Raw genomic sequence first — 27657 nt, forward strand, 5'->3', positions numbered from 1 at the left:
ATTCGAATGCCCGTTGGTCGCCATGATGGAAATGTTGACTTTCGCAGAACTTCAGGTGCCTTGCTAGTCGGGCGCTTTGAGGCTCAAGACTGACGATGAGCAGGTCGTTATCGATGAAGCTCCAGCATTTGTTCAGACCCTGATTTCGACCAGAGATCAATGCGCTGTATCGTAGAAAAAATAGATTGATAGTCGCGTTGCTTTGAAGAACAGATTCGAGGTCGCGAACCTGAGCCTTGCGGAGGTGGTCCGTGCGGTATGGTAGAACAATACATCCTCGTACTCGATTCTTCATAGATCCCAACGACCAAATATCAGGGAAGCAACTCCTTTTCTCATAAAGCAATTCTTAACAATCTTCTCCCCTTTACATGATCATTAACTGCAAAACTGCACTCAATCAATAAAATTATGAATATACAATTCCAAAACGAAACTCCCTCTTCCTTCATACCCTCCCTTCAAAGCATGATATCCTAACCCCATAAACCTAAAAACACACGTATCACACTCCCTCCTCGCTAAAATATACACATCCCACTCCCACTTCCCCAAAACTCGCCTTTCCCCCTCAAAAACCGTATCACCGTCCTCCAACCTCCGCCCCCAAAACCGCCGAACTTCCAACCCCCAACCCACCAGCGGCAATACTCCCCCAAGCCAAAGCAGCAACCTCCCAATCCTCCTCCATCTCCTCGCCTCTTTCTACATACTGATCTCCCGTAGGTATATACGCTTCATCGCTTTTCTTGGCGTTTATGGTGTCCGCTTTACGAGGTCGACCTGGACGACGCTTAAGTGCCGGGGATGGACTGTGTTGTTAGTGTGAAAGATATGGGGAGAGGTAAGGGTAGCTTACGGGTCTGCTTTAGCAAGTGATTCTGTTGGTTCTGCATTTTTCTGAGTGGTACCAGCAAATGGGACGCTTGTAGCGATCATTTCGCGGGGTTCTAATCCTCTGACAGCAGCCCAAATACCTAGACTCAAGCCCGAGAGAATGACATCCCAGCCCACCGCACCGACAGCGGGATGTTCAGTGATTGCTCCAAGGAGTCTGCTTAATGCCGTAGAAGTCTTGCTGGTGGTAGATTGGTGATGGTCTTGGAAGGGGTGGAGGATGGCGTGACGGTATGAGTGGTCTTCTGGGAAGTTATAGAAGAGGCCTAAAGCGGTGGATTTGGCATGAAGGAGGTAGGAGATGGTGGAGATGATGCGGAAGAGAGTACCGTAGTGTGCGTGGGGTTTGTTGGTAGTTCCCAAGGATTTGGGGATTATGTAGGGGAGGGCTAGGAAGGTGAATGGGAGTGCTCGTGAGAGTATGGCGATTGTTGGAAATGAAGGCGTATTTGAGGCGAAAGGAAGGAGGAAGATGGAGAGGTAGTTGAAGGTCAGGAGCGTGATGTATAAGCCGGTTTTTGGTACGAAGCCTTCTGGTTTAGTTGGAACTAACTTCTCCTTGATATTTGAAAATCTAAAATTGTCAGCGCAACTCATGCTTTCAACTGAAATAACGTACCTGCTCGACGTAACCACCATATCCGCCCTCGTAATCTCCTTCACATTATCCGGCAACGGAACAGGCGTAAGCAAAACCGCCACAAAGAACAAATTCTGAGCAAAACTCAGATTGACCAACTGACTCAACGCCAAAAACGCCCAGAGATTCGAGATCTTTCGTCGTTGTCCCTCAACCGCAAGAAACAAACTCCATGAAACAAGACCGAGAGTATTTTGCTGCGCCCACCAGAAATGACGGGTCTTCTCGGTCACGATTTCAAAAGCATCACGGTAGAGAGGCGTATCATCAAGCCATCTCACAAGATGAACACGTCCTGGGTGTTCACCTCCTCTAAAAGCGCCTTGGTCGCCAAAAATCCTATTTCCATTAGCTCTCTCACCCCATTTAATTTCTCCAAACATTTTCACTTACGATTCAGGCAAACCAATCCCCCTCTCAGCAGCCCAAACCCGATAAGACAATCCCGCAACACTAGCCGCAAAATAAGAAGCTCCTAGCAAACTAACCGCAGCCAAGATCGAGAAAGTACGCACATGACCGCGTCGTAGATGCTGCCGATGTCGAGTTGATGAAGAGGGCGTAAGAGCGAGTTTGGATCGGTAGATCGTTCTACCTGCTAGGAATGTGAGGTAGAAGATTAGGTAGATGTGTGTGAATGTTATTGCTGCTGGGATTCGGCTGGGAGGTTGTTAGTGCTTGTTCTACGAGTGAGAGAATGCCTGTTGATGAGCACGATAATACTTGATAAACAAGCAAAGAATCATTTCAGATCTACTCAACCAACATATGAAAATAAACTAACCTCGCGCCCCTCCAAACATCAACAGGGGCCATATCCTTCAGGTTTCCCTCAAATTCAACGACCTTCACCTCCTCAATTGTATGTATCTCCCGAACCTCGTTATCGTTTCTCACTTTCGTAAGCACAGCAAGCACATACGTCGTCATATACCAGTTCCAAAAACAAGATACGAAGGTCCAAGTCTTAGGACCGCAAAATCATTATTTACCTGGCTAAAGTCGTTAGCTTCGTGATCAGAACCTGGAAACGCGACGAATAGTAGTTCAGCCACATCACGAGGACACGGGAAACTGCGCCACATGCAACGTCGATCTTGGTGAAGTGAAGGGAAGTTCAGCCTTGTGGATAGGCAGGCTGCGTTTGGACGACGTTTTATATTGTGAGTTTGCGAGTGCTGTTATACAGGGTATTTCATGGGATAGGAGTCAATGGTTCTGGAATCTATGAACGTCTATCGATGAAGAGGAGAGTCAAGGTTTAGCTTGCTGTCGCAACGGACGTAGTTGACGAATTATCTGGGATCGCGAAACACCTTCAACAATGTACCACCTAGCAAAAGGACTGTATCTCTGGGCGACATCTAAAGAAGGTATTTCCCCCTCCTCTACCCCCGTCTCCTCCCTCTCTCACCTCATCCCCTCCCCCTCCTTCGCCCAACCAAATATTTCCTAACACCCCCAGAATACTCCATCCTAATCCTCGGCCTCGACAACGCCGGCAAAACGACCTTCCACGAACAAATCAAAGCCCTCTTCCTCCCCACGCACACGCCCTCCCTCAAAACCGTCCCTACCGTCGGTCAAAACGTCACAACCATAACCCTTCCCGACATCTACCTGAAATTCTGGGACGTAGGCGGCCAGCACTCGCTCCGTCGACTCTGGCAAAGTTACTACATATCCTGCCACGCGATAATCTTCGTCCTCGACTCGACCGACATAGGCGACGGCTCTTTGAACTCCGATTCCGGCCGGCTGGAAGAATGCAAACTCGTGCTTGAGGAGGTGTTAGGGAATAGCGATACGGAAGGGATACCGCTTTTGATCCTAGCGAATAAACAGGATCGCGAGGACTGTGTGGAGGTGGTGCGGATTAAGGAGGGGCTTGTGAAACAGGTTTTTGAGGGCGAGAAAGGGGGGAGTATTAGGGATAGTAGGGTGTTGCCGATTAGTGCGTTGAGTGGCACCGGGGTGAGGGAGGCGGTGGAGTGGGTTGCTAGTAGGGTTAAGTGGAATAAGGAGGGGAGACCGCCGGTTATGAGGTAGGCATAGGAATTGTGGTTTAGTGGGTGGAGGGGTCAAGGGGTTTGAATTGGTGTTGTAAGTATGATGTTAATCAAGCTATATCTGCTATCGAAGTACCTCTTATACAACTCTAGAGCCTGAAATCAGGAAGAGAGAACGCTGGCTAGAAGAGTTTTTGAACTTTGGAGAGGCATGGCGTCGAATGGAGAAACATCATTTCTATGGTATTGACTTCCCGTCCGCACATCTGGTTCGTTAGAAAGGAGGTCAAACCTCCAGCTGTGAACCGATATTCTAGTCCTCTCAATTAGGTAAGAAGTCTTCCGTTAGATGTATTTGCACCCTCAACCACCCCTAACCTTCCTCTTCAAAAACGCTAGATGCTGAGAAAACGGAACAGAGACGGCTGCTTATGAGGTTGGAACCGTCGTTTGAGGTTGGAAGGAAGGAAGACTATTAGATCCTTTTCTCACGAAAAGCTCAAGTCCTCCGCGTTCCACCTCCTTCTGGCGTCAGTTAACGCCATTGCACGATTCGTACAAATTATCATTTCAAATATTCTATCACATACATCAGATACTCCGTAACCATCCATATTCCCTCTCACCACCCAAAACCCTTTACTAGAAACCCATACCACCTAACCTCAAACCCCCCCATCCCCCCCATCCCCCTATCAACCTCAAAAATCGACCTCTCATCCAACACCATCTCATCTCCCCACATCCCCATCAACCCCCCTCCTCCAACTCTCAACCTCCTCCACAATCCCCGTCTGCGTATCTTGCACAAACCCCAGGATCTGCATCCCCTTAAAAAACGGACTCCGCTTCAACATCTCTACGTCTTCTGTTACACTTTCATCTGGTCTGTTGCCTTGATCAGCCCTAAAACCCCCTAAACATACCTAAACCTATACCCACCCATATCTCGATACAATCATGAGGTAGATAGTCACAGAGGAGCGGAAGGAACAGGAGAACATACCGTACAAAAGCACCCAACTGCACACCCCACCTCCCACCTCGGAGTCGTTCATCCGCTTCACAAAGATCATCGGTATTTAAATCCTCTCTTACACTATCTAAGAGGACTTTTCGGATTTCGACGTCTGTTGTGGATCTGTGTTTTGTAAGCCCGCTATTCTCTTTCCTCCCTCTTTCCCCCCACAGATCAGAGATCCAGAGATACATACTGTAACCCACAATCCGTATGTCCCACCACCATAATCGTACCCTTCTTCCCTAGATTCCCCACCGCGGACAGGACGTACAACGTGCTGAGAGCGGGTTGGGCGCGGGCGCCGGCTGTGCGGATTATGGTTGCTTCTGGTGATGGTCAGCGAACATATCATGGAGGTGATAAAACAAGACGAAGAAATTGGATGGAGGGTGAGGGAGGGGAAGGGAATGGTAAGGAAGGGGAGGAGGGAAGGGAATGAATTAGGAGTGGGAAGAGGAAAGGGGAAAGGGGGAAGGGGGGGTGAGAGAAAGAAGACTTACTATTTCCCCTCTCCGAACTCATGCCAAAGAATTCTTCTGGCGTGCAGCGGGGATCCGTACATGCTACTGTGGTAGTTATCAGTCTTTAGATTCTGACTCTGCAAGTTCAAAACGAAAGGTATGAGAATGGAAGGTGTGAGATTGACAAGCGAAGAACTTGTGAAGCTTGAAACCGTAAAAGGCACAAGTTGCAAGACACAAAAGTACCAGGAAGAACAAAGATTCAAGAAAAAACGCATGGAAGATCAAGAACTAGCGGTGCGTATAACAGATCAACGAAGCCACAAACACAATCCCGTTTTTCCTTTCCAAATGAGAAATGCGAGAACCCATTATCAAAGTCTTTATATCTCATGATCTTTTTTTTTTCTAAAAAAAACCAAAAACACAACTTGGACGAATTTCTATTAGTAGACTAGTACGCAAAACCATGACATAGCCAGCGATGTGATGAAAAGTCCCAATTACAGAAATCCAAATGAAAAAGGGCGGAATTCGTAAACTCCCATCCGTTGAATCTAAACACGAGATGCTAGTGTGACGTACCCTTCCACATGGTAGGAATTATATAAAAAGGGGACGTACAAATGATGATGGTTCCGTTCTCCAACTCGCGTCCCGCTTTCTGCATCTCCTTAAACCTCACCGGGGTTCTATATTCCGGGTTTGCGGCCCATTTCCTACACCAGAATCAGTGTCACCTAGCCACAAAAAAATCGAGTAAAAGGGTTGAGGCTATTCAAACAAGTTTTATGTTCAACAATGAAGGGGGGCGGATGGCAAGGGTGCATGTCAAACAAGAAAGTATATATATGAAAGGTTTATGTGTGTGTGTGTGTCAAGTAAGAGTGCAAGAGTCCTACACGTACCGGTTGTTTTCTAGGTACCGGAGGACTCTAGGATCCATCTCTGCCTCCCGCTCTATTTCCATAATGATCGGGAATCCGAACAGCAAGTCGGGGGTGGAAAGCCTATTCTAGAACAGGGACTCTGGGTTTCCAGGTTTCTTCAAGGAGTTGTGACTATATCGTGACTTCCAGGTTGTTGCGTGGATGTGCGTCGTCGTCGTCGTCCCAACAAAGTGGGGGCAGCATCCAAAAACATCACGGCTTCACTCCACCACAATATGACCTATAACATGTCATCTCAACGGTCAACCCCAAGATCGTTTCTAAAAACAGCGCTTCTAAACCCTTATCACACAAAATACACCCAAATCCCCATTATTCGCCACCCCATTACACAAGAACCTCCCCAAACCACCCCCATCCCCCGCGTCGCGTGGGATATTTTCCGACCAAGTGTCACAAGACCTATTACCCATTCGGAAGGTCAGGTCTCAGAATGGGCGTCATTCTATCACACATAAAAGCTTTCACCCCCATCCCCATAGACATATATAGATAGTAGGGACAGACCCGATCGCCAAAAATCCAATCTACAAAGCCTTTGGAAATCATGTGTTGTAGCAAAATAATCTTCCAATTCAATCTATATACCCCCTCCACATGTCACCACTACCACCTCCACCTCATATGCCATCATATCAGCAAACCCCTTGCAACAGCAATAGCAACCTTCTCCTAAGCGACAGTCCATTCCTATCCCACATCCAAAAACCCAATCCATCATTAAAACAAACGCCTGCCCATCGTCCTCCGCCAATTCCATCCCATCCGAATCCCGCCTCAAATCTTCAACTCCCATCCATACCGTCTTCCCGAAAAGATCCCTTACCAAAATAACGCCCGAAGCAACCAGTCCAGCTTCCCCACCTATTAAATCTAACCCTTAAAACAGAAAGCAGCAAGTCTCGCTAATCCCTCACCACCCTTCGGTCATAGGAAAACCAAAAAATCCACATCCTCCGGTAAAAGAAATCGTGTCTAAAAAGCTCTCAGGCCACGTAAGCAATCCCGTTGTAGGGAAGCTCTGCTTTGGATTCGATACAAAGAAAAAACGCTAATTGAAGCATAAAAGGAAAGTCGTCCAATGGAATCGACAACAGGAAAAGAAAATCTGGGGTATAAAATAGCAACCGCAGTATAGCACGCAGTAGATGGGGTATTATCAACCGCTACAGCCAATTCTGACGTCCTCCCCTTGAGACAAGAACCAGATACCTCCCAGTGACAGACGAGCAGCGAAACAGAAGAGTGCGATGATGAGGTCGACATTCTAGCTTGGTCGTGGTCGTCGTGATGGGGTTGATATGTGGTAACGTATGTGCGTTCGTTATAATATGTACGGTTTAAAAGGTGCTCCAATTCCAATCTCGTGGGACACTGGCAGCTAGGCTTCCGACGATCCCTTGCTTCTGGCTTAACTCTCGAGCGGCATTGCCATGGCAGTTGAGGGTGGGAGTTGCAGGTTGACCTTCAGAGGTGTCACTGTTCGATCGACTGGATCTTGCAATGTGCCAGGCTCGATATTCTCCCCAGCAATGTTCGCATGATCGACTGCGGTATCCTTTGGGATGATAATTTGCTTCCTGATCTAATGGGATCGAGTACATCGAATGAAGGTCGCAGAAAATATTTCCGCATCTCCGACAATGATGTCTGCGAGTGAAATAGGAAAAGTATCGTGTGCACGACGGCTCGTCGCATATGGAAGATTCGGCATCGGGCTGTGGTAGTACATTAGCATTGACCCAATACGTAATACCAAGTATGCCGAGGGATGAAAAGAGACGGATGTTTTTGGAAGTATGCAAGGGAAAGGCGGAGTAGATGAAAGGTTGAGAATTTTCTCGACACGCGAGCAGATTCTCCGCCAAGCGAATCGGTGAGAATTGTTTGTTACATGGATTGCAACATGAACAATTCAGCACGCAATATCCATCCAGGTATGGCAACATCGGGGTATCAATACTTGTGCTCGCTAGTGGGTGGGGTATAAAGTATGAAGCATTCCCGACAACAATGAAGATTGTTAACATACCTTCCAGTGTTCTTTGGTTGGCAACGCCGTCACTTTTCCGAGGCCTTCGGTATTGAATTCGGATTCGACAATCGATCCCAAACCCAACTTTCCATTCTCGTCGGTCGATCTTCGATTTAAACCCCGGCTGTTATCTAGGTCGTCGAAACTACTGTGCATGCTCTGGGGTGGTGTAAGGGGAGTAGGTTTGGCTGCTCTCTTTGGAGGGTCGGTTGGTCGCAAGACCGCTGGCACATATAATGGTGATTTCTGTGGTCTCAATTGTCGATGGACGGCAGGCACATGCGCCGGGACCGCGGTTCGAGGAGAGGTAGGTGAGGCGCCCGGGGTGGCATTCGCCGAGTTGATGGGGGAGATCGGTTGTGATTGTGTATTATTGTAAAGGGTATACTGGGTAGGCGATGCTGTGAATTGTTGCACGGGCATCGCAAAGTCGGTCGCCATGATCGTCGTTGGCGTGGTTTGGAAGAGGAAAGTGTTTGTGAGGGCTTATCGAGAGTGGGCGGCTTCGACTGGGAGATGGTATCTCTTGGGGTTCGCGAGGACGAAATTCGGCCCAGGTAGGATTGGGAGCGGGTGCATAGAACGGCTCAAATGTAAGAGTTGTAATAGCGTAAGACAACAGCTGCAGTCTCACGATGTGAATCGCATTGGCTTATCGTGGACTCGGTTCGGTGGTGTTTGCGGTGGTGGAACAGCCTCGCAGGTAAATTTAAGGAAAGTCGCCTCGATGATGCTGGCGGCTGGCGGCTGATGGGTGAATGGTCTCTCTTCGCGCGGAAGAAGTGGCGAGACGGATAATTGAACAGTTCACGATGTGCTACGTCGGGATGAAGTGGGCATGCGGTGCTGCACGGGAGTATGATTCTCGTGGTGGTGGTTTGGCAAAGTGCTTCTGGATGGCGGGCCGGGACGTTTTTGTTGCAGGGCTCGCGGAGGATTGCTAATCGAGGAAGGGTGTGGCTGTTGATGTTGTGGTCTCGAACGCAGCGGCAAAAGAAATTATGACGGTGGTAAGTTGAGTGGAAGATGAGTGAATGGTGAAATGTCGTAGATGTCGACCGAGTAGGAGGTTTCTATGTACCAAGTAAATATGGCAGTGGTTTCTTAGAGCCGGCCAAGTACTATTTACTATTGGGCAGATCGGAGGCGGACAGAAATCGGCAACAGAGTGGGATGCGCTCTGGTGGGATCAGGGTCGATTGCTTTAACTTCGAGTCTGCACTTGCAGACTGCAGCCAGGTGCAGCAGTACATCCACTTCTTTCAATTTCTTTCGTAACTGCTTGTATCTGGTACTTGTCTGCGCACCACCATCGCCAACGGGCGCCCTCTCATTGGACTTGGGACAGACAATTGAGGCAACGGCCATATTAAATTTCCAGAGCTAAAGTGCTCCGTACCAGGGCCCAGCTGGGATGGCTCCGGCGAACACGAACCCACTCGAGAAAGCATAGGGGTCGTGCTGGGGCCCCGTGCTGGCCTTTGCTCTCGGTGTTTGCCATTCAGCCACTCGCCTCACGTGTGCCAATTTGGACTTCCTCAGAGGAGGAAGGCTGACGCTCTTATGCCGTGGGAATCCGAGGATAGATGACTCTTCACACCCTCTACGATATTGCCTCTTGAGCCGCAGAATGTGAATATGACGGTCAGCAATACATCCCCCTTCACCGTGTAGCAGAATAAACCGTTGAGTTTTGACGCCCGCGGCACTTCATCGCGATGATGATGGACCGTTCGGTTGGCGACCATCTGGTCAAGCAGTGTCGCGTGCGTTCTGCGCTAGAGCTTAATCCAGACTTCGAGAAGCGATGATGATTGGTTGCCCTCATTTGCTTATCGGAGCGAGGTGAGTGGCTGTTGATATTTTACTGCCTCGGCCTGTTCCGAGCACGCTTGGGACTTCTGACTCGTGTGATACAGTACGGAGTGGCCGGAATCAAGACTATGTGAAAGATACAGTATTTTGGTTTTGCTGAGCTCTAAAATCTACAAGTACGTTCCCATCTATCTATTTAACTAAGAATACTCTTCTAATACAAACACAGGTATTATATTTGTTGGCCTGGGTATCTATTCCTCACCTACGACACAGGTGTGCCCCAAACCACCCCGCTCCTCCCACCCCGCATGCATGTCATACTATCGAAACGATCTTCTTCCCATCGGAAAGGCCAACCACATCCAGAATAGCACAATTTCACATAGGCGAGCTTGGCGATCAACCCAACCTCAAGCTTGCCGTCTTGACGCGCCCAAGTCACAAAGTCACTTCACCATCCCTCCATCGGAGTCAACATTTCCGCTCCGTTCCCAAAGAGACCGCGAAAACAATATATCCTCCCCAAGTCGTATCCTGTTATCGTCTGGTAATGCGGAGTGCAGCTCGACACACTGCCGGCGTTGTGGGGTACAGCTGGTGGTGGTGGCATCGTGAGGCCGGCTAATGAACAGGTACGTAGTTTTCGGGCGGTTGATTGGGGACTCGACCCGATGTGCGCGGGTTAGACGAGATTAATTATATCTATGAAGGAGGAGCGTTGGTTGTGTGAGGTGATGAGTACCGCCGAAGTAATATCTGGATTGCATGAGGCCGGTGCTAGGTAGGACGATCGCATGGCGAGAGGCATGAGTGTAGATAACCTGGTGAGTGGTGTTTGTGTCTGGTACGTCGTCTTACATGTGTAGGACTTGATAGAATGGCTGTCATGACGTGGATTTCATGTATTCTGATTATGATTTACGGTCTTGGTACTTTTGAAGCATATTATGATTAGATTGGTCGGTGATCAACAACAACAATTGATAGGAGAATGCCACTTCTACTCCTCGGAGGCTTGACCGAACCAGTTATATCGATTACTGTATCATGTCAAGTCATGTACGAGTGTGCTTGTACAGCAAAGAAGTCGAACGACGTAATATCGCTTTCTCAACTCCACGGGCTCCTAAGCGACATAATACGAGCAGAAGGTATAGGAGACTAGACTCTAGTCTTAGAGCAGAAAAACATATAGAGAAATCGAAGTCGAGTGGTAACCTCAAGGGGCTGTGCACCGTCACATGAACTTTATTTAATGTTGAAGATGCAGAATATAAAATTTACAATAAATGAATATATTAAGCGCTTTAGTCACCTTATCACATGAACGAGGTTGAATCTCAAACTGTTGATTTCCCAAGACTTAAGAGAAACTTTTAATCTTCAAAAAGTCAATTGACGTTCTACTAGTACGCTACCAATAAGCAATCGATATCGTTGCCCTCGTAGCCTCGGCGTAAGCAGACTGTAAGCTGACGAATTTTCCTCTCCTTCTTTTCTTCTCTCGTTTCCTTTCATTTTGTACGACCATAACTTTTACATCTTCACGTTGGATTTCAAAATTCCCCAGATCAATTGGTTCTCCTGTACCTCCTGCAATACCTCAATGCGAGTCATGGGAATAACCCAGCCGAATATTCAGGGACCAGTCCAGTTTTCCGACCCACCATAAACCTATGTAATTGTCCGACAAGCATGGCTTTCTCATCTCAACAACAGACACAAACATTTCCATTCCAGGTTATAGATGCGTTTGGCGATTATGTTGTGTATTTTGTACCCCGCGATTAGGGGTTACGAGTACGATGCGACTGCCAGGCACAGGCACGTTCCCCACAAAATCGTGGGGTTGGCATGCCGAGGTTTGTACAACGTCTGAGAGTGTGAAAGAGAAACGGACGACCTACTACAACCGACTACAGGAGCAATACAGTAAGGAGTTATACGTTTCTTTAAACATATTATACTACTTAGTTGTGTCGAGTTTTTTTTTTGTTATATCTGTTTAAGGTAGCTGCGCCGTTTGTATTGTCCCTATACCTATTTTGGAGACCTCTTGCGACAATACCACAAACGAACTCGAATACCCTCACAGGAATAAGTCAACATGGCAGCAGCAGAAGGACCACCTCTTCCCATCGAAGTGACCGATGAAAACGTCGCGAATCCATTTTCAGACACGCAATGGACGACATTGATGTCGATTATGGATACCATCATTCCTTCAATCCAGAACGACTCCTCCACCGACCAGAACGCACATAAATCCTTCTCAGCAGAAGAATTCAACACAGCGGTAAATTCATTGAGGGATATTTTGGAAAAGGAACACGATATCAAGATATACGAGGAATATCTCAACCGGAAAGCATCAGATGAATCAAAGTTCCAGAACACATTGAAACATGCATTTGGGAAGCTCTTGCCGGAGTCTGCGAGGAAGGGGATGGCGTTTATATTGTCTACACTGGAGTAAGATATAATACTGTTTCGGTTTATGATATGCAAGCTTACATCACTGTAGCACTCGAGTCGGATCCATGCTGTTAACCGGTTACACTACCTCTTTCCACGACCAACCCATTCATATCCGCGAAGCTATTTTGGAAAGCTGGCGCGTCTCGTATCTTCCTACCTTAAATCTTGTGTACAAGCAGATGATGGTGATTGCGAAAAATGTGTGGTTGAATACTAGTCCTAGCTTTCGGGAGCTTGTTGGGATTCCCGGTGGTCCAGAGTCAGTTCTCTTGCTGTACATACTTGCTATGATACTGATTTAAATAGTCACGTCAAATTAGAGAAGCCGTTTGAAAACGACTTTCTTCAATTTAACAGTGGTACTGCCCCAGAGATTGTCGAAACAGATGTGGTTATTGTAGGATCTGGATGCGGAGGAGGGGTTTGCGCCAAGAATATCGCTGAAGCTGGACATCGCGTTTTGGTGGTGGATAAAGCATATCATATTCCCGCCGCTCAACTACCTCTTTCCGAACAGAATGGACTTCGGAAGCTCTTTGAAGGCGGGGCAATGCTTACATCTGACGATGGATCTATCGCAGTAGCGGCTGGAAGTGCCTGGGGAGGTGGAGGTACCATCAATTGGTCGGCGAGTTTGCAACCACAGGAGTTTGTACGACGGGAATGGTCACAGGATAAAGGACTAGAGGTTTTTGAGTCGGCTGAGTTTCAAGACTGTTTAGATACAGTATGCAAGCATATGGGTGTGTCTTCGGATCATATCAGACACAATCACGCCAACAACAATCTATTAGAAGGGTCGAGGAAACTCGGATTTAGCGCTAAAGCTGTACCTCAAAATACGGGAGGAAAAGAGCATTATTGCGGTCATTGTACTCTTGGTTGTGGATCATCTGAAAAACAAGGACCAGCAGTTGCTTGGTTACCAGATGCCGTACGTGCTGGTGCACAAATGGTTGAAGGCTTCAGAGTCGACCATGTAATATTCGACGAGGACGACCCTACCAAAGCAACCGGAGTCAAAGGTCTATGGACAGCACGAGACGACACCGGCGAATTCGACTCAGAAGGACGAACAACCCGCGAAGTCATAGTAAAAGCCAAAAAGGTCATAATCTCATCAGGAACCCTCTGGTCCCCCATAATCCTCCAAAACAGCGGTCTCCGAGTACGTGCTCCCTCCCGTATCTCCTTCATATATTAACACATACCCCTAGAACTACCACATAGGCCGCAACCTCCACCTCCACCCCGTCAACATGCTCTCCGCCATCTTCCCCACCTCGACCCGTCCCTGGGAAGGCGGCATCCTGACCTCCGTCTGCACCACCTTCGAGAACCTCGACGGACTAGGCCACGGCGCCAAGCTCGAAACCACGGTAATGCTCCCGTCCATGTTCCTCGTCGGCTTCCCCTGGTACTCCGGCCTGCAATTCAAACGCAACGCCCTCAAATTCCGCAACATGAACGGCTTCATCTCCATCGCCCGCGACCGCGACACCGGCCGCGTCTACCCGGATCCTACGACCGGCACGCCGAGGGTGAAATACACGCCCAGTGTCTTCGACCGCAAACACATCCTCGAAGGCGTGATCGGGCTGGCGAAAATCGCATATATCCAAGGAGCGGTCGAAATCCATCCGTTCACGTCCGCCGGCCGCCCCTTTATCCGTGATCCTAATGCTAATCCGGGTGCTGGGATCACGGATCCGCATTTTCAGAATTGGATTAAGGAGTTTAGGGAGGGCGGGAATAAACCGCCGGCGACGAGTTTTTCGTCTGCGCATCAGATGGGGACGTGTCGGATGAGTAGAACAGAGGCGGAGGGGGTTGTGGATGATAAAGGGAGGGTGTGGGGGTGTAAGGGGTTGTATGTCGCGGATGCGAGTGTGTTTCCGAGTGCGAGTGGCGTTAATCCTATGGTTACTAATATGGCGGTTGCGGAGTGGATTAGTAGGGGGGTGGTGGGGGAGATGGGGAAGGTGGAGGTCTAAGAGAGGGTTGAACGGAGGGGAGGGTTTGGGGATTATGGGTTATAAAATCTGGCCGGAAGGTCAGGACGTGAGGGCCGGATGTGTAATCCTGAACACCTCGCGGTCTGGATTGTAAAATGTGATGGGAGAAACACTGGGTCATCTAGGCAGATATATAGAGCGGTGCTCTGAGCTTTCGATAGGATCTTCCGTGTGTAATCCTTGGAAATGAGATTGCATATATCCAGGGGAGACATGTGTATTTCAACTACCCCAACAAACGTAGTCTCTTAACCATCAAATACGAAAAGGACACTTGTGAAAGCTTTCGTCGCCATGGAGCGAGTTGTCTCATCTGCACTGTTCTACGTGATCTTCGAAAAGACAAAGGGAAAATCCCAACGCTTGATTAACAACACGAGACGTCCAACTATCCACCCACACTAAACTCGACGTATATCACCTCTCATCCTAACCCCATCCCACTCGGCCTCTGGAGCATGAAGCTCAAGCATCTCTAAACCCCATACGATATGACAGGGTATGAGAAGGGGGGAGAATGGAAGAGCGCGATTGGAGAGGAGGTGGGTTATGGATGGTAAGTATTCCTTTTTTTTTTCCTGGGGAAAGGGGGAAGGAATGGAGATTAGAGGAGTAGGTGGATGATATTCAATATCAGGCTAGCGTTAGATTAGACAGACGTGAGACCTAGCTGAGCGTCTTTGTATATCGCTCGACTGGATATCCTTTGTATATTTCATATTTTTATACCTTGTTGGCTGGCTCAAGTGACTATAGTTTGGAATCGCCATGAAAAATGCATGGTTTCTGGTTCTTGATGTGGGCAGGTTTTTGTGCATCTGGATTTAGAGCTAACTACCTTGAGGTCTGGTATGAAAGATAGGAATGTAGGCTTGGGGTTATTTGAATCATAAAGGGATGAGAATAAGTTCATGATTACAAATAAGTGTCGAGGTTAGGACAGCGAATCGTCTGTTTATCAGATTACATGAAGGAGTTGACTTAATAAACAAGTCAATAAGGTATAACAATCAGCAGAGGAGTAGTTGGCCTGTATTAAAGCTTTACGTTAAATGTAATTTGGTAAATGGTAGTAGTCATCCCTAGATTAATAGGTCACTAGAAGTACTTGACCAGCAGTTTCTAGCTGAGCTTTTTGTAATTCGGTAAATGACCGTCCAAGTACTTAGTGTAATCAACAACTTAGAAGCGACTTTCGACAATATCATGCACTATTGTGTTCATATAGAGAGGATATCACTAACGGCAGTAGAGATGTAGATTTCAAAACAATCAAGATATATTCCACAAAAACGATGTTAAGTAGAAGTAAAAGAAGGTTGATGTTCGTAAGGAAATAGCCAAGTTTAACACGCAATACATTCCCCAAAACATAAACAAAAACGCGAAAAGTGACAAAAGAGCAAAGGTGGATAAGAATTGAAAGTGTTAAAGAAATGAGATACGACCGCGAGAGAGATTGTTCACTGATATTCTTGACATGTTTCGGAGGGCGATGGAGGTTGTTGTCGTGCTTGGAATTGGTGCTGGGTATGGGAAGTTGACCTTTGACCTGGAGCTGAGGGCCTGGTGCTTGATTCTCCTCTCCTTCCGCGTCCACATTAGCTTTGTCCCCCTTTCGCATCGTTTAACACTACTTACCAAATTCAACTCTACTCCCCCGCGCCATGTGTCCGTCGGCGCTTAGTCGCTTGCGGACTATCCGGACCGACTGCAGCAGTTTGTCGAGCTGACGCCTCCGGGATTTGAGCGACAGAAACAGCATCTAGTGAGGTATTGAGAGCTTGTTCGAGGGAAGACGAGCCTGAAAGTGCGGTTATGACGGCCGTTGAGATGAGAGATCCTATGTTTGAGGGGAGGAAAGAGCGGAGGCCGGATGGTTGAGTGGGAGGGGGATTGATTGATGGAGGTGGTGCAGGTGTTTGGTGGGTAGCTTCGTTTTGGGTTGTGCTGTGAGATGGAGGTATTGTTGATGGAGGTGTGATTTGGGTTTCTGGTTGCGCGGTGTTGGTGGGGTTGGTAGTGGAGAAAGTTGGATTTTGAGTTGAACGTAGGGTTCGAGTTTGTCGAGTAGTGTTTCTGCTGTCGACCACAGGTGGATTGCTTCGAACAGGAGCAGCTTGATCGTTGCGCGGGGACGGGTTCGCACTCCTTTGTGTTTGGTGAGGCGGAAGTGGCCTATTGACAGGTGGAGGCGTGGCGGAATACAAGTTTGATCCGACCGGAGAGTTAGGGGCGTTGGAAACAGTGTCTCCAGGTGCTGTAGCGAGAGGTACGACTGGAGATGGCGTGGGTTCATCATGCGGGACGGTCTGGGTAGGTTGATGGAGTGGAGCTGTTGCTGTAGATGTTGTTCCTGCCACGCCATCAGTCGTGCTGTTGTCACCACTCCTATCTACCCTCTCTTGTTTTATTTTTGACTTGAGGACAGTGGGTTGAGCAGTACCGGGAAAGTGTATCTCTCCAGCGGGCATGGCAGGTATTCCACCCAAAACAACCCTGTCTGGCATATCTCTGAGGATCTCAAACCACCTATTCGCAACGATGATAGCTTCAATATCAAATCCATTTCCAACTCTCGAAGAGGGATGTTCATATCCACCGTAACGATGTCGTGCGCTGCAAATTGTCATGGTAGCAAGGAGATGCAGCTGTGGGAAAAGCCATCCTTGATATACAATTACACTGAGATTGTGCCAAGAATCCCGAAGCTCATCGAGTATCGCTCTTGCTACTCTGGTATTCAGAACTGGAAGTGTTGTTCCTCTACATCGACGTCCTGTGTCTGACGTTCCTGAGCACGTGAAGCGAGGGGAACCTGGGTGGACATCGAGGACCTCTTCGGGGGACCAGTTTGGGTTGGTTTGTGGTGGCATTTGTGAAGGAATGAGTACCGTTCAAATTTGTAAAGAAATGTATGCCACAGATGAGAAATAGAAAACTGTACGTCTTCGAGATCGACAGAGTTATAGAGAGAACTTTCGCTGCGGTGGCTGCCCAGTAGCTCGATTTCCCTATCTCGGTGAGCCTTTCCGGTAGGAATAGAATGAAAGCTTGTGTAACGTGATTATTCAATAAGAGAAAGAAACCTACCTCTTACTTGCCTTGATAGGCAGAAGTCTTGCGAAAGCACGCACCCTCGTCCAATATTTGGAAATCCTTCTCTTCAGCACTAAATCATCTGGTCGGAATTCTGGCCACATCTCGGCGCAGTCATCTGCTAAAGTTACTGTGCCTTCGATAGATCTATGAAGAACCAATCTAGCATGCTAAGTCATTCGCTGTCGAAAGTTGCAACCCAGGATGTTGAAGTGTTCCTGGTAGCATGTGGCACTTCCCCGTAGAACCTTCTACAATGGAAGAAGTCTAAGCCGAGAAACGTCGGCACTCTCATTGGTCTTCTGTAATTAGAGACTCAAGCCGAGCGCTTAAATTTTGCACCCTGTATTGGAAAGGCAGACTTCGAAAGAGCTGATGGTGTTGCTCAATCGCGAAGAAAGTGGCCGGCGAAGTGGCCGAAACGGGTATTGTTGCACATTTTGTTCAAGGCCACAAGTCCACGACCACACCAGGACAAAGAAAGGCCATCTCCAGTACGACAACTTGAGAATATTCTGAAAAATTGGTCTGCTTTTGCGTGGGATTCCAAAAATAGGAGTTCCTCGTAGTGGTGGGAACTGGTCGCATTTATTTGTAGCAAGGTTGTAGATGTTGTGAGCTGAAGAGAATCGTGAGGGCTTCACTGGAGCCTTGCGAGTTCTCTCATTCAGGTTGCGTGCGAAACAATGGAAAGCTGGGGTGTACACAATGTAAATTGAGGATTCGAATTGCTGTGAGAATGTCGATGGGTTCGTGGACGATGTCGAAACTCTAGGCGACGGGTTTGCGGGTGTGAGCCAATTGATGGCCAATTAAAAGTGGGCCTCGTCCTTCGCTTAACCCTCCTTTTTCCAAAAGGCAGGTGTGACTGGCTCGATGGCCAGAGCGGGTTGTAATTGTTATGGGAGTTGATTGCTTGAGATTGACTCACTGAACCTCCTTTAGTCTGCGATTTCAATTGATGAAGGAGAAATTTGGATATAGGAGGAGCTTGGGGGGATTAAGACGAAGTGTTCACACTCTACTTCATCGTCACCCCATAACCTTAACTCTGGTCATGAATGATACGATAAATCACACAACTCAATTATGTATCAATGGAGAGTTCTTTTTTAAACCAACATCCATATTAAGTCCGAATCTATTGCGCCAAATAAAACTCCACCTCAAAGAAATCCCATCCCACAAACAATCTACTCTTCCCAAATTGCTCGACTATTACACTTATCAGCATTACCCAGAAAAGGTGGAAAGAGTGTTACTAGTTACCAGAAAATACACTTAAGTTGGCTATCTCTGTTCTCACTCGCTCCTGTCCATCTCTCCCAACAATCTTTGCAAACATTTTGCCCGCAAACTGCTTTGCACCACACTGCATCAGAAAGGGATGCAATTTCTAGCAGACAGACTAGACAAGTTTCCGGAAGAGGTTTTCGAGACGCTTCAGTCTGTTGTCGACGAGTGGGGTGGGATATAGAGGGTGGTGGAACGGGAGGTCTGCTACTGGAGCTGTTTGTCGGGAATGGTCGTGGGGTAGATTGGTGTCGTGATGATCGAGGAGGAGAAGATGGACTAGCTGAATTCGTTCCATCATTTATCTCTTCTTCTGCTTCGCTGCCTACCGCTCCGCCGTTTCCAACCTCTGGTGTTGACGTTGACGTCGACGCAGTGATAGAGCCAGGTCTTGGTGTAGAATGTCCACGACTGGAAACGGACAAGCTTCGTGGCGGATCTACGAGCGAGGATCTAGTTCGCTGACGGGATGCGAATGCATTTATTACACTGACAGGTGTTCGATGTCGTGCAGATGACGAAGATGTAGTAGTGTCGTATGGCGATGAGCCATTGCGAAGGTCCTGCGAACCTTGCGTGGTGGAATTTTCTCTGCTTGCGGTGGAGAGCGTGACACGAGGCATATTACCAGCGTCGTTACTGTTCGCAGAAAAATGGATAACAAAATTTGGTCCAGAACTCGACCGAGATGTCTGGGGTGGTGTTGCTGGTGGGGTCGGCAACGAAGATACTGCTCGGGAGTGATTTGATGTAGAACGAGAGGAAGTCGGGAGCAAGATAGGTCTTGTGGGCTGGTTACGACGCCGTGTAATAGTGAAGACAGATGGGTTGACGGTTATTGTGGCCGGTGTCGAAAGGGTTTGTCTGCGTGTTCTTGTTGAGTGGCTCGACTGCCTTTCAGGGTCCAGGGTTTGGATGATCGATAGCCACTTTGCAGCAACGTTCTCACCTTGGGACCTATGTCCTGTTCGATGCCATCGTGGACACAAAGTAAACTCTGCAAGCCTTTTCAGGTCGGGTAGCAACGCGCGAGGACTGGTGAAGATATTGTCGTTAGTAATTAGATCTTCCAAGATACTGGCGGCCTCCACTTTGTCCCTATTCGCAATGAAAGATTGCCCACAACGCAGGCCCTTTAGAGCCATGCCGCAGCAAGTGAAGCCAGGTTCATCCGGGTAGAGATCGAAGGCTCTTCTAGGATCCCAGATGCTAGGCATAATTGTTGCGACGATGGGAGGATGAAAGTTGAGAACAGGAGCCGAGCGAGGAGTTGGAGCGATTTAGAGGTGGACAAGCGACGCAGAGATAACGAGTAAAACTTCAGGATAGGTTTCGAATCGTAGACTTGTAGTAACTAAGAGATGATAAAGATCTCTACTTGATAATTTGGTGCGCATTCATATTACATTAAATAAGAGTGTTGGTGGAACCATGAGAAAGAAATCATTCGTTTGAGCCACAATCTCAATTCCCTAGAATTAAAAGACAAGCGTTTGACTCTCTGCAAAAAGCTGACCGCTAGAATAAAGACTGATGAGCTACCCAAGCCACCACCATCCATGGCTGTCTTGAGCAAGTCATGCGGCTAGCCGTTTACCAACATGTAGCAGTTCTTTGACACTTGTCATTGGTCGAGAAGGAAAAACTGAAGCTTCCTTCAAATTCTGTGAGGGGAAGACCACTTTCAGTGACCGAAACCGAACAGGGATTCACAACACAGACTTACACATCCTTAAATAGCCAGATCATGTATCACTCTCTTCGGCAGTTCCGAAGAGATACAGCTTCTTCAATCATGACCCCCAGCTCTCTCAGATACTGGATTGGGTGTGAGCATAGCCACGCTTTTGGGCTTCCGCGAAACGTAAAGGGTTGCTGCCAGCGGGTATGGCCCAGTAAGTCGAGGCCAGTCACGTGATTTTCGTATGCCAATCACTTCGCATCTCCAGTTGCGCAAAATGAATTATGGAGTGATCGCTCAGGGCAGAAACCAAGTGATCATAACGGAATATTGCTCTCTAACTAGACCAGGGTTGCTCAATTCTGTACGGCATCCATAAATGCAACAATAGTTCTAGACTGCCGTAAGTTGCCAGATACCTATTCGGAGACGAGAAATATAATTTGGGTGATTTCCATTCGAGTAAATATTGATTTGTCCAAGCCCATATTTTCATTCTCCATACAGCTGCCACTTGGTCGACGTCTTCAAAATGGCTGCTTGTAGTCCTAGGGTCTAGTAAGCAAGATGCTGTCTCGAAGGAGGTTGAAAGCCATCGGTACAAAAATAAAACTCGGAAGGTAGTTCGAATCGTATATACAAATCAGTTTTCTAAAATGGATTCTCCCCTAACATCTGTAAGGTCAACAAGATCTATCAATTTCACACCAAAAACTTAAGCACAGTGCATCAATTCTGAGTCTCGAGCTTGTCATCGTGGCCACGAGCAGAGCAACAAATAATCAAAATTGATGCAATATGTCAGAGAGTTTTGATGTTCAACATAGATTTGAGCATTCTGTACGAACTCAAATAGCAACCAATGACTCGGAGAGCGGAGTAAAGGTCCGACAAGCATGCGGGTCTCGCTTAGCTCTACTCTCGACGTCAGCACTTTGCTTTCCCATCCTATCTGGATCAGAATCTACGCAATTCGGATGCTTGATTTCGCCGGATGTCCTTGCATAGCTCTAGTTGTACTCAACAACGCAGCTTGAAACGTACAGCTGACGACGTTCCCGAGAGTAAAATGGCATTTGTCAAACCCCGCGTACAGGGCCCTTGACATCATTGGTATAGCTGGCATAATGTCATCACTTACACTTGTTATTCATTGAGTATATAAGGATTGGTTCATACAATCTGTTTAACTTACTATACATATATTGAATAAATGCTCATCACCTCATTTACACGCACAGCTACCAAATCATACACTTCCAGATTATTACCAAATCTACACCGCACAATGGCCACCAACTCAGCACCAGGAGAGGCTTTTGAAGTCCGCCAAACATCCGCTACCGCAGATTGGAAACCCGATCCATCTAAGTCTATTCCACTTGATAAGGCGAGACAAGCTCTAATAGACGATATCATTGAGCTGTACAGCTGTAACCCAACTGTTGAGCGTGTAAAGCGATATACCCCAGATTGCGTTTATGATGATCAATTCGTCTACGCGAATGACCGGTAAGAAATTGAATGTCTGGTAGTCAGGAGAATGAATCTAAATTCTATACAGATACAAGATGGCTGGTCAATGGTTCGCGCTACCAAAGTTATTCAATGAATCGAAGAACGAAGGTTACGAGATCGTCCGCAGCGACGACGAAGTAATCCAATTCAAAAACGAACAAGTAACTCCCCTTTCCCCCTCAAACCTCCCACCATACTAACCCACCTAGTCCTGGACCTTCAGAATCATCCCCAAAACTGCCACCATCAACGCGCTCGTCACGCTCTCTCTCGACCCAGAGACTGTGCACAGCGATTTCATCCGTGTGAAATATCACAAAGATCAAGCTAATGACAAGGATTACAGCCATGAGGGTGTGGGCTTTTCATTTAAGAAATGGCAGGCTGATAATGTTGTAAAGTATATGAATAGCCCGGAGGTGGCGGAGTTTGAAACGGATAAGGATGCTGCGAAGGAACATGTTAGGAAGTATGGGTCGGGTGAGGGGAGTGCGCCGGAGAAGAATTTGTAGATGTGATGTAGTAATGTGGTATTAATGATAATTGTTTAACTATGTGGTAATTTGATGACTTTATGCAGACTTCAAAATGGTTGTTCCAGTCCTCCGATCACGTGTAAAGATACAATAAGCAATTTGGAGAACCTCATGGTCTTGTGTATGTGAGAAAATATTTTACACCAGACGCTACCCAATCGATACAATCGTTATTCCATTAGGGTATACATGATCTAAACGCTATGCTTCCCCGAATTATTTTGCCCTACTCGAACACCAGCCCAGAACCCATTCTATCCATTACCCAACCCCCAATCAGCCAACCCAAGCGTATCCGCCTATCCACTCCCTATAATCACCGCAAAGTACCCCTCCGTTCCCTCTCATACTCCCGATCTCTGGCTGTAGGCTGCCTTTCAAAATCCCTATACTCCTCTCTACTCCCCCTTCCATACTGACTCCCGCGTCCAAACTCCTCACGGCTCACCCTCGCGAACTCTTCTCTCCCACCCCCGGGCCTCTCAAAACCGCCTTCCCTCTCCCTGTCAACAGCATCAAACTCCCTATACCTCATCCCCGCATTAGAAGATCTTGGAGAATGCATTTCCGGCGTTCGATTCTCCCGTTTCTCATACCTCATCCTCTCTCTTCTTTCATCAATTATAGGCGGCGAGGGTGGTACAAGCGGTGGTGGAGTTCTCGGGATCTTCTCACGAAAAGGGGGAGGTGGACCACGAGGATCATCAACATATTCATCATGAAGTTCTTCCTCGTGGACGATGATTTTTTCGCGGAAGCGGTCTTTTTCGCGGTAGGGAAGAGGCGTGGGTGTGCCGCTAAGTCGAGCTGTTTCTTCTGTTATGCGTGTGGTAGTGGTAGAGATGCCTGTTGGGGCTTTTCTGCGCTTTTTGCGGCGTTTGGTTTGATTTCGTCCTGGTTTGGTGTTAGTATGCGGAATTTTGTAGGCTTGCAAGAAAGTCCGAGCTTATTGTTAATTCAAAAAAGAGTTACTTACCCTTGTTCATCAATAGCAATTTTCTTTCATATGGACCAAGACTTTCCTCCACCATGTATGCCTTTTTGGGAGCATTATCTTCTGGACCACAATACTCCCAGATCCACCTCATATCGTCTGGCTTCCTATCAGACGGAGGCGTGCCAGCGCTCCAACTAGCATTGGGTGGAATAGGATCTTGCACCTTAATCCTGACGCGACGAAGGTTCCAAAGCTTCTTTGGTAAGGCGTTTGCTTCATACAGCCCATTATCATCAAGTCCAAGCCCCTCGAGCTCTAGCCGAACCCGAACGGAGCTATGAATGCGTTCATTCGTATTCTCCAATGGCTTACTAGTCGGTAGACCAGTTTCTGGATCTGCGCAAAAATATAATCCAGGAGTCCGCCACTGCTTACCAGCAAGTGTATAGATGGCTGACGACGAATCGTATATCTTGCCGAGCGCCCATGGTCTTACCGGTCGATGCTTCTCGTAGATAGGGGTGATCGCCCACTGTTTCTCTTTTCGGCTCATGCGGGAGTTTTGACTGCTGCCTTCCCTCACATAATACTGGGCATTTTGCTCATAAGCGATTTCAATAGCCTCATCTAAGAATGATACACCAATCGAGGCTAACTGATCCATCATCCTGTCAAAGTTAGATTCTGCGATATTCGCTTGGCACCGAAGTTTTGACATTAGAGAAAGGAAAAAGGGTATACAGAACTGACCATGCGAGGGAAACATTTGCTAGTTCCTGATCATCATAACCACCCCCAACATTACTGTGTGCCCCAGGAAACCAAACTTGTCTCAAATCGGTCGACACGTCTCTGCTGGTACTCTTTCTTTCCCACACAGCAGGAGCAAAAGGACGACGACGCTCATCAAGCGCTAACGCCTGGAAGGCATGCTTGACGATACTTGAGAGATTAGTGTTATAAAACTTGTATTCTTTTGACGAATGGGACAATCCGAGTCTTGATACAAGAGACACGCTGGGTACTGTTATAGAGGTCAAAATTACTGTAGCAAAAAAGTGGAGAAAGCATGACATACTGCCGAGAGCCCCTACTGTATCCCAGACCGCAACCGCTTTCACGCAGATCTTGCTTCCATTGGGATCGTATACTCTGGTGAGGTCCATCTGCAAGATTTAGAAACAGTCTCCAAGAAGATTCACGAAATCATCAACTTACCTCCTCCAGTCGCCGCTTGTATTCTCGTCCTTTTCCTGGACCTCTTGGTTTCCTCGGAAATGGTACGTCTGGAAATATGTCTGTGTAGCTCGGTGTACTAAAATTCTCCTGATCTTTGAAGATAGGATAGAAAGACTCCATTCCAGATCGAGTAAGTAGACCAATATTGTCTATCATGCCTGCGACACTTCGGACCGTAAAAGCGCCTCGACTAAACCCGATCAGGATGATTTCATCACCCGGAGTGTAGTTTGTGACGACGAAACTGTAAACTTCCCGGATATTCTAAGTGTCCATTAGTGGCTGTTTCCACCAGATATGACATACACATACTTCTGATATTCCTCTACCTAAGGCGCCCCCAGTGAAAGAGTCTAGAAAGCCTTCCGAAGTTCCTACACCCGCGTGGTAGAAAATGATTTGATGGATCCCATCTTCACCAACTCTAGTTAGAGCACGTGAGATGCGTGTCACGTTGGAAGGTACCTGTACAGTTGCATAAGGTTGGTAAGGAATCAGAGTAGGTTTGTTAAATCCATCATCACTAGGTTGTCAGGAGTTGTTCTTCGGACAATTGGAAGTCGATTTAACTGACCTGTCCATCCAGGTTCCATCGCAACAACATATTAGACGCTTGTGAACGGTAGGCATGTTTACCGGGCTCCTTGATTCAAGTTGCGACTACGCAATAGCTCGTGAAGTGATCGATTATAGATACGTGATGGTGTTATGGTCGCTCAAAAGCAAAGTAATCTCAGGAGTAATTTTGACTTGTGACTTGAAGAAACGCGTTAGAGAATCCACTTGTACGGGATGAGTTTATTCGGGGTTCAACGAGGCGTTTTCGAGGCTGATGAGGCTCGGCGGGATGTCCGTGGATGTTGACAGGTGTACTTCGATGCTCTTCTCCTCTTCCCAGTATCCGGTAGGAAGAGCGTCAACAATATGTGACAAGCCGTGGTTAATTCTCCTCATTTCTGCTCAAGATGCGCTGCGAAAGAGAATACTTCTGAAAAAAGACAGTGTGAGAAGCGCGGCTGACAGAAGTTGGGCGCGTATCACGTTACTGACGAATAAGGCAACCTATAGGTCAGGAGGTTATAAGAAACATGGCTGGGTCGGTGTAACAATGAAAGAACGACAGATATTTTAATGAGTGTGATAGGTTGGAAGGAAAATAATATTAGGAGGTTGGTGATAATAGCTTGGGATGAAATGCTTCGGGATCGATTAAAGGGGCCGAGCCCGAATCCATCTCGGGGCCAGCTCCCACCGAATCGGGACGAGATCGGCCAGTAAGCTGCCAAACCTCATGATGTCAGTGCCCAGCTTTAATTGATACCTTGCACCCGGACATTCAAGTCCTGCAAGTCCAGTAGTCATCAAAGATGCCAAATCGCGTGAGTTGTGAAACCATATCATCTGGAGAGGATGGAATATCTTGATCTTCTACGCCTCTAGTCTTCCTCTCGTTTCCTCATACTCTGTTCCAAGATGCCTCAAATCATACGCGGTACACGATCTCATTCCGATTCGGGCTCACCCCCTGCGCCTCAAAGTCCTCCCGGCAGGATAACATTCGAAAATCTTCGCAGACCGTCTTCTAAAAGCATACCACCAGCCGATCGAGACCACAATGGCGTTTACTACGATAGTCGAGCCGCAAGTCAACGAGAATATAATCGACGCGCCAGCACGCTTCAATCGTATTACCTCGAACATCCGGAGCTTCTCCCACAAATTCCCTTCACTTTTCGACATGGCTTCAAGAGATGGAGACTTGGCGGATATATTGCATTGATGGTATTCGATGCGTGCATCGTTCCAATTCTGCTATATTATGCCCTGACATTTGGAGGAAATGTTGAAGGATACATTACATTTGCAGTCATCACAGCGATATGGGGTGGCCCAACATACATTGAGTTCGCAGTTCGATCATTCCGGCTGGTTATCATCAAGCAGGCACGATTCTTTAAGCCTCTAGGGACCGATAAACGATGGGCCTTCGATATTACCAATTGGATCCTCGTCTTAGTGATCGCTGTCGTCACCGCGCTTCTCATTGTTGGCGCAGCACCTCACGATGTCTTCCTTAGAGTTCTTTCCATGCCAGGGCCTGCGATTCTTTACTGTCTGGCGGGGCCAGTTTTTCTGCTCAGCCTTTACCACCATTTTGGCTGGAAAGCGCCTTTCAGAATTAGCTCCACTCCAAAAGGGGAGCCGGTCTGGCCGGGGGTATATTACATTGTTGAAGATGTTGTTGCTGTCAATGCACGAGGAGGCCGGCCTTTCCGGGAAGGTATGGCTTCACGATACAAAGCAAGTCCGATATTCCGGAAAATGATGAGAGATCTATCTTGGTTTTGGTCCATTGGTGGACTTATCATGGCCGTCGCTTGCACTGTTGTGGTTGTCATCAACCCCGTCCCAGAAGAAGTTGCTTATGGAATTGGTGAGTTCATACTAACTTATCGACTTACATTGGCTAATACATCTCAGGCTGGGGTGTTCCATTCCTCTGGGCAGGCGTGTGGGGAGCAATCACTATACCCTGGGTGCGATCCGTCATGCGCCACGAGAGAAACACCTGGGAACAAGAATCGGATATGATGAAATCTACCATGATGCCGACACCAACTGAAGAAAATATTTTAGCAGGCGATACGACTGCAGAGAACAGAGTATGATGACTCTCTTGAGTCTGCAGATCTCATTTATGTACGGAAAGGAGAGACTTCCTCGTTGATTCTGTAAATCATGATTTTACGAATGGGACACCTTAAGGGTGCATTTAGAGGCGACGTCCTTATTGATAGTAAGTAAGCACAAACATTAGCGAAGTCCCAAAGTTGTACGATAAGCATATAGATACCTTTTCTCTGTTAAAATTGAAGCATTAATTTACTGGCGTAGTGGAGCCTCTATTTGTGGTGAGCGAAAAAGCATCTAGAAAGACACAACATTCAATCTAGATTGAGTAGGCTGTGTATCTCTCCTCTGTATAAATGGAAACAGCGTATACTTTTGGACTAAAGTCAATGTTTTGCA

At 47.4% G+C, this 27657-nt stretch overlaps 10 protein-coding genes across 10 annotated transcripts; 4 read left to right on the forward strand and 6 right to left on the reverse strand.

Moving 5' to 3' along the window:
* Positions 1-583: 583 nt before the first annotated feature.
* GLAREA_04393 (uncharacterized protein) lies at positions 584-2467 on the reverse strand (the record flags this gene model as incomplete). The annotated part of the gene is made up of 5 exons (XM_008086770.1): positions 584-812; positions 860-1471; positions 1517-1876; positions 1931-2197; positions 2322-2467. 5 exons carry the CDS (start codon positions 2465-2467, stop codon positions 584-586), a joined length of 1614 nt encoding a protein of 537 aa, XP_008084961.1.
* Positions 2468-2861: 394 nt separating this feature from the next.
* Positions 2862-3824, forward strand: GLAREA_04394 (P-loop containing nucleoside triphosphate hydrolase; the record flags this gene model as incomplete). Its single annotated transcript, XM_008086771.1, has 3 exons — positions 2862-2910; positions 3003-3582; positions 3680-3824. The coding sequence occupies 3 exons, from the start codon at positions 2862-2864 to the stop codon at positions 3822-3824; spliced, it is 774 nt and encodes a 257-aa protein (XP_008084962.1).
* Positions 3825-4277: 453 nt separating this feature from the next.
* Positions 4278-5998, reverse strand: GLAREA_04395 (beta-carbonic anhydrase, cab; the record flags this gene model as incomplete). Its single annotated transcript, XM_008086772.1, has 6 exons — positions 4278-4434; positions 4553-4687; positions 4761-4893; positions 5068-5133; positions 5653-5747; positions 5937-5998. The coding sequence occupies 6 exons, from the start codon at positions 5996-5998 to the stop codon at positions 4278-4280; spliced, it is 648 nt and encodes a 215-aa protein (XP_008084963.1).
* A 1391-nt stretch (positions 5999-7389) lies between these two features.
* GLAREA_04396 (uncharacterized protein) lies at positions 7390-8454 on the reverse strand (the record flags this gene model as incomplete). The annotated part of the gene is made up of 2 exons (XM_008086773.1): positions 7390-7563; positions 8011-8454. 2 exons carry the CDS (start codon positions 8452-8454, stop codon positions 7390-7392), a joined length of 618 nt encoding a protein of 205 aa, XP_008084964.1.
* A 3484-nt stretch (positions 8455-11938) lies between these two features.
* GLAREA_04397 (FAD/NAD(P)-binding protein) lies at positions 11939-14303 on the forward strand (the record flags this gene model as incomplete). Its single annotated transcript, XM_008086774.1, has 4 exons — positions 11939-12303; positions 12356-12568; positions 12616-13477; positions 13527-14303. The coding sequence occupies 4 exons, from the start codon at positions 11939-11941 to the stop codon at positions 14301-14303; spliced, it is 2217 nt and encodes a 738-aa protein (XP_008084965.1).
* Positions 14304-15976: 1673 nt separating this feature from the next.
* On the reverse strand, positions 15977-17200 carry GLAREA_04398 (uncharacterized protein; the record flags this gene model as incomplete). The annotated part of the gene is made up of 1 exon (XM_008086775.1): positions 15977-17200. The coding sequence occupies one exon, from the start codon at positions 17198-17200 to the stop codon at positions 15977-15979; it is 1224 nt and encodes a 407-aa protein (XP_008084966.1).
* Positions 17201-18616: 1416 nt separating this feature from the next.
* On the reverse strand, positions 18617-19933 carry GLAREA_04399 (uncharacterized protein; the record flags this gene model as incomplete). Its single annotated transcript, XM_008086776.1, has 2 exons — positions 18617-18638; positions 18693-19933. 2 exons carry the CDS (start codon positions 19931-19933, stop codon positions 18617-18619), a joined length of 1263 nt encoding a protein of 420 aa, XP_008084967.1.
* A 1752-nt stretch (positions 19934-21685) lies between these two features.
* On the forward strand, positions 21686-22427 carry GLAREA_04400 (uncharacterized protein; the record flags this gene model as incomplete). Its single annotated transcript, XM_008086777.1, has 3 exons — positions 21686-21909; positions 21962-22076; positions 22125-22427. 3 exons carry the CDS (start codon positions 21686-21688, stop codon positions 22425-22427), a joined length of 642 nt encoding a protein of 213 aa, XP_008084968.1.
* Positions 22428-22767: 340 nt separating this feature from the next.
* GLAREA_04401 (uncharacterized protein) lies at positions 22768-25257 on the reverse strand (the record flags this gene model as incomplete). The annotated part of the gene is made up of 7 exons (XM_008086778.1): positions 22768-23345; positions 23428-24056; positions 24139-24412; positions 24467-24554; positions 24607-24891; positions 24940-25150; positions 25202-25257. 7 exons carry the CDS (start codon positions 25255-25257, stop codon positions 22768-22770), a joined length of 2121 nt encoding a protein of 706 aa, XP_008084969.1.
* An 843-nt stretch (positions 25258-26100) lies between these two features.
* Positions 26101-27296, forward strand: GLAREA_04402 (uncharacterized protein; the record flags this gene model as incomplete). The annotated part of the gene is made up of 2 exons (XM_008086779.1): positions 26101-27061; positions 27109-27296. The coding sequence occupies 2 exons, from the start codon at positions 26101-26103 to the stop codon at positions 27294-27296; spliced, it is 1149 nt and encodes a 382-aa protein (XP_008084970.1).
* Positions 27297-27657: the final 361 nt, after the last annotated feature.

Source organism: Glarea lozoyensis (assembly GCF_000409485.1).
Source record: "Glarea lozoyensis ATCC 20868 chromosome Unknown GLAREA5, whole genome shotgun sequence".
Taxonomy (NCBI): domain Eukaryota; kingdom Fungi; phylum Ascomycota; class Leotiomycetes; order Helotiales; family Helotiaceae; genus Glarea; species Glarea lozoyensis.